The sequence below is a fragment of the Silurus aristotelis genome, assembly GCF_946808225.1.
Source record: "Silurus aristotelis genome assembly, chromosome: 14".
In the NCBI taxonomy this organism is placed as follows: Eukaryota; Metazoa; Chordata; class Actinopteri; order Siluriformes; family Siluridae; genus Silurus; species Silurus aristotelis.
In genome coordinates, this window is record NC_139587.1 from 25608534 (window position 1) to 25614181 (window position 5648).

Consider the following 5648-nt stretch of genomic DNA (forward strand, 5'->3'; position numbering starts at 1 on the left):
CTGCCTCAAAGCTCAGGAGTCCTCAATTTGATCTTGAACTCAGGTTATGTGGATATTTTGCATGTTCTTTTCATGTAAGTTTTCTCCTGGTTTTCTTTCTGCTCCCCAAAAGCATGGATGGATGCTGAACTGCCTGTGTGCATACATTTAAGAGGGTGTATGTTTGCATTTGTGTGAGTGTTCATCTAATGCCCTTTAGCAGTTTTCCCAAGACAGACTGCGACCAGTATATATGCTTACACTTCATCTTAGCTTCAGAACTGCAGTCCAAAAAAAGAGTAAAAAGCAAATGTTAAAATACCAACCACATCAATGATATTCAGAGTAAGAATGAAATGAGGGTGTATGTGAGATTGAAGCGATTCTCCTTTTGAAATGTGTGCTGAAATACCACAAAATATTCGGGTTTTATAATAGAGCAGATGTGTGATCCTGATGGTGTTTACGATTTTCAATCTACTACTGTGTGGGGACGTGTCAGGACATCTGGAAATTATTAAGCCTCCAAATACACTGACAGCCTGTAAGGACCTGCCTTTCCTGTAGACCGTTCAGGACTGAATCCCAGAATCACACTGGATAACAACCAACAGAACACATTTCAGCCAGGCGCCATTTTCACGCGACAACTGTATTCGGGCAGCGGAGAACTTTCCCCCCCGTACTGGCTCTTACTGTTAGAGTAAAAGTATAGCAAGATGTTTTTGAAACTTTTAGCAATGCTATTCTTGTCCTTGAGTGTGGTAAGAGCTCAACGATCAACCCAGGATGCATTTATGATGGAATATTTTCAGAGGAGAATCATGGAGATGGAGGTAAGAGTCTAATAGAGTCTTTTGAAAAAAACATTTTTTTATGTGATTAAACAAAAATGCAGTCTATCTAGGTTGAGGCTAAAAATCTTTATATTATGGTTTCATTGTGTTTGTTTCATGAAAAAGCACAGTCAGGGAAAGGAGCTACAATATAACTACATTTCAACAAGAATGAGAGGTTTAAGAGTGTATAATTTTAGCTTTTACATTGAAATACATTATCTTTATAAAGTACCTGTTTGCTTTACACATGTTAAAATAAAAAATCTGCAAATTTGTGACACAAAGGTGTCCACAAATATTTGTCCATATATTCTCTCTCTCTCTCTCTCTCTCTCTCTCTCTCTCTCTCTCTGAGGTAATGTAGGCCCACATTATATACAATATACTGCATACAACCCTATTTCAAAAAAAGTTGAGACACTGTGCAAAATGTAAATAAAAACAATTTGCAAATCTTATAAGCCCACATTTTATACACAATATAAACATATCAAATGTTTAAACTAAAAAATAAAACCATTTCAATAAAAAAATAAGGTCATTTTTAATTTAATGGCTGCAACAGGTCTCAGAAAACTTGGGGCGGTGCAACAAAAGTTTGCAACTTCTTCTTCTTCTTTCGGTTTCTCCTTTTAGGGGCTCCATAACCCCCTGTCCTCTACATCTGCCTCTTTAACCCCAACTACCTGCCTGTCTTCCTTCACCACATCCATAAACCTCCTCCTTGGTCTTCCTCTTTTCCTCCTTCCTGGTGGCTCCATCCTCAGCATTCTCCTACTGATATACCCCATGTCCCTCCTCTGCACATGTCCAAACCATCTCAATCTCACCTCCCTCACCTTGTCTCCAAAACGTGTAAAAACAGTTTGCAACTAATGAGGATAATTGACAACAGGTCAGTAAGATGATTGGGTGTAAATAGTGCATCTTAGAGATGCAGAGACTCTAAATTTGGGCAGCGCTTCACCAATCTGTGAACATTTGCAGAAAAATGTTCCTCAACATGCAATTGCAAAACAGTTGAACATCTGTACATAATATCATCAAAAGTTTTTAAAGAATCTGGAGAAATCTCTGTACGTAAAAAAGGACAAGGGTAAAAATCAGTACATGATCTTCGGGCCTTTAGACGTCACTGGATTTATGATTCTGTAATAAAAATCACTGCATGGGTTCATTACCACCTACAGAAATCATTGTCTGTGCACAAAGTTTGCCATGTCATCCACAAATAGAGGTTAAATCTCTTTCATGCAAAAAAGAAGGCATGCGAGAACATGATCAGAAACGCTGCCAACCTCATTGGGCCAAAGCTCATTTAAAATGTACAAGGCAAAGTGGAAAATGTGAAAAAATGGATGTGAGTTTTTCTTGATCATGTTCAACCATGCTATCTTCCTTTGGGGGTTGTATTTAGACTGTTTCCAAAACTACCTTAACAGCTTACAATACAGTGGATTTAAGGCAAGATATGGCATATTATTACATTAGCATTGTTGCTCAATGGAAGCAAACATGGGGCACCAAATGTATCCAATGTGCTTTTGTTCCACTTATAATTCTATTTTGCATTTTATCTTCACACAGGAACGTCTTATACAATGCGATCAGAACGTCCAGACGGTCAACCAGAGGATGTACGATATGGCCACAGAGATGCGTGGTCAGGTTCAAAGTGTGAGAGCGCTAAAGACAGAGATTCAGGGCTATGTGGACAGCCTGGCTACAAGGGTGGACAGAGTGGAAAGAGACATCGAGTACCTGCAAAATAAGCTCCCCGACACATCCAGTGTAGAGATCTCAGACTCTCTGCTGGATCAACAAGTTAAAGAAGCCCAAAGCAAAGGGAAAGCTGTAATCAGACAGGGAAAAGGTAAACAACTTTAAACTTATATCCTTCTCTGAGTTGATGCTCTCAGCTCTTTTTGCAAATTTGATGAGAGTTTTCTTATGTAATACACAGACCATTCAGAACACCATAAATCAAGAGTAATGTATGTCTAAGAGATGCTTCTGGATGCAATGTTAGATTTGTTTAGAAAAAGGTTTATTTGTATCTCAATTCAAATCCGCTTCATTTATGGAAGGAGTCTTCAATGTCAATAATTTGTAACACTGGATTGTTTGTTACTCTTCTACAATAGAAATTCCTGACTTATCCTGGCTTTTAAGTTGATCTCAGAGTTGAATTTGAATGTAAAATTCATGTCTTTCCTGTTTTCATTCAGAGTGTAACATCAAATTCTCTGGCGTCAAATCGCAGAAAATCCTCAAGAAAGCAGGAGATTTAATAGGCTCATGGCTGAAAGACCCAACCACAGGCTCCTCTAAGATCTACTTCTTTAGTGGCTCGAGGAACAAAACACTGCTTCAGTTTGGTTCAATAAAGACCTTCACCGAGACCAATTCCACCAACAAGCCCAAGGTCATCCAGCTCCCTCGGCCATGGCAGGGAACAGGCCACGCAGTCTATGATGGTTTTGTCTACTATCACAATGCTGATACCCGAAATGAAGTGCTCAAGGTTGACCTTTCCAACCACACCATCGTTGACCGCATGATTCTGCCCAACGCTGGACGCCTCCCGGTTTACGGGTTTACTCCTTACACCTTCCTGGATTTTGCTGTGGATGAGATGGGACTATGGGTCATCCATGCCGATCTGGACTTTGGAGGAAATCTTGTGATCACCAAGTTGGACTCCAAAAGTCTGTCGGTAGAGCACACATGGGATACAACCTGCAAGAGCTACAATGCAGAAGGTGCCTTCATGATCTGCGGCACCATGTATGTCGTCTACAACTCACACTCTGGAGGCCGCTCCAACATCCAGTGCCTGTTCGATATCCATGACAGCATCTGGACTGAAGAATTGCCTGTGATATACTTCCCAAAGCGCTACTCCAGCCACTCGAGCATGCACTATCACCCGCAAGACAAACAGATTTACGCCTGGGACGAAGGCTTCCAAACTACCTACCAGTTGATTGTAAATAAGAAATAACAGATCACCTACGTTTTAAGCCTGCTTAACTCTACCTAATCTCAATTTAATGTTTTCATTTGGTCATCACATGCTCAGAAAAATTACACTATAATAAACATGGATGGTACCATCAATGAGGCATCACATGTTCCTTAAGTATGTCCTTTTTACCTGGGAAAGTAAGTGTTATGTTCTATTGTATTAATATTACATTAACTTCCACAAGATAAACATAATTGACCTTCCACCATTATAACCTTCTTTTGAAATATACATACTGATGGTAAAATAGATGCGTCCTTGAAGGTTAAATCTCAATGACACCAATAGTACCAATCAGCAGCTTTTTTTTTTAAGACTCCAGGGAGTCAAATTCTTTTGGTTTTTCCCACTTTTCCAACACCAACTAACCACTAGTGCAGTGGTTCTCAAAATGTGGGGCACATCCCTCTAGTGGGGAATATAGGCATGGCAGGTGGGGCGCAATGAATGGCAGAATTTATATATACAGTAATTTTTTTGTGTGTTCTTCAATTTTTTTCTTCTATTTAAAATAAAGTTCATACACTTAACGCACCCACAAACAATTAGGTAAGTAATGCAAGTAAATTAAAACAAAATCAGTTAGGGTACCTAACAAAACTACACTTTTATGTTCTCTCTTTTTTAACTTGATGCTTTTATTGTTATTGATTTCTAATTTATATTTCAATAAATGAGACATTTTAAAACTGAATCCTGAAGAATTTCATTACCATTTTTGGATGATTGAGGACAACTGGGGCTTGAAAACCTAAGTGGGGAATAGCAGAGAAAGTTTGAGAACCACTGCACTTGTGTGTTTTGTGCTTGCTGTGAAAAAGAACAAAAAAATCTCTTGTACACTTCCAAGACCAGATTTGGAAACAAGCCTGCTTTTGTAACTCTTAGCCACAATGTAAATATTCTGGGGTTCACCAGACTATATGATGCACTATTCCTAGAAACCCAAATGTAAGTAATGAAGGCTTTATGAAACGTGTCAAGTGTTATCTGAGAATTCACAATGTTCTCACAATCACAGGTGCCAATCTTAAGGGCCAATGTTTCCAATGATCGTTCTAAACCAGCAGAATGACACTGAATTCAGGGCCAACAACAAAACCTATTGATTAAATAAGTGCAATCTGGTGTGCTCCTGTTTGATTGGACTAAAGACCTGGAGAACTATCTACAATTAATAGTCCTTTGTTCTTTATTCTCTGGAATCCCTATAAGGTTTAGGGACCCTATCTTGAAGCAGGGCCACCCGCCATCACTAATAATGTCAGATGATGAAATAAATGTAATACTCCCAGTTCAACATTTGTGGGGAATTTGAAAGGTGTCCCAAAGCAAGGACTGGCAGTGTCATGCATTAAGACAAGGCTTGAAGTTAACAAAGAAGTGTACTATTCCTGACCACCACAAACACACAGGTGAAGCAAAATTGGTGAAATGAACAATATCCATTATTTGGAAGCATAACATTGATTTTCTTTGTTCAGATTTTTATTAGCTAACTTTAGCTACTGATATAGCATGTAATGTTAGCATTTTCAATTCCCTGGAGCTTAAGATTAATTCACATTATGATTTTTTTTATGAATGTTGTTTACTATTTTGCTCCACCTTAGAATGTCAACCCAATAAGGTCATAGGCGCTATCCTGGCCATCGGAGCGTAAAAAGTGTGATTGCATCCCTGAATCGAATTAAAATCGAAGTTGGGGCTCTTAATGGTCTATTTAACACATTCGAAAACCCAACAGATTTTAAATAAGGATTGGAACAGTATGAACACTGCTGTGGAGAATTTAATATGAA

At 38.8% G+C, this 5648-nt stretch overlaps 1 protein-coding gene across 1 annotated transcript; it reads left to right on the plus strand.

Moving 5' to 3' along the window:
- The first annotated feature begins 542 nt into the window (after window positions 1-542).
- On the plus strand, window positions 543-4540 carry olfml1 (olfactomedin-like 1). Its single transcript, XM_083561120.1, has 3 exons — window positions 543-815; window positions 2406-2691; window positions 3047-4540. Exons 1-3 carry the CDS (start codon window positions 699-701, stop codon window positions 3820-3822), a joined length of 1179 nt encoding a protein of 392 aa, XP_083417246.1. The 5' UTR covers window positions 543-698; the 3' UTR covers window positions 3823-4540.
- Window positions 4541-5648: the final 1108 nt, after the last annotated feature.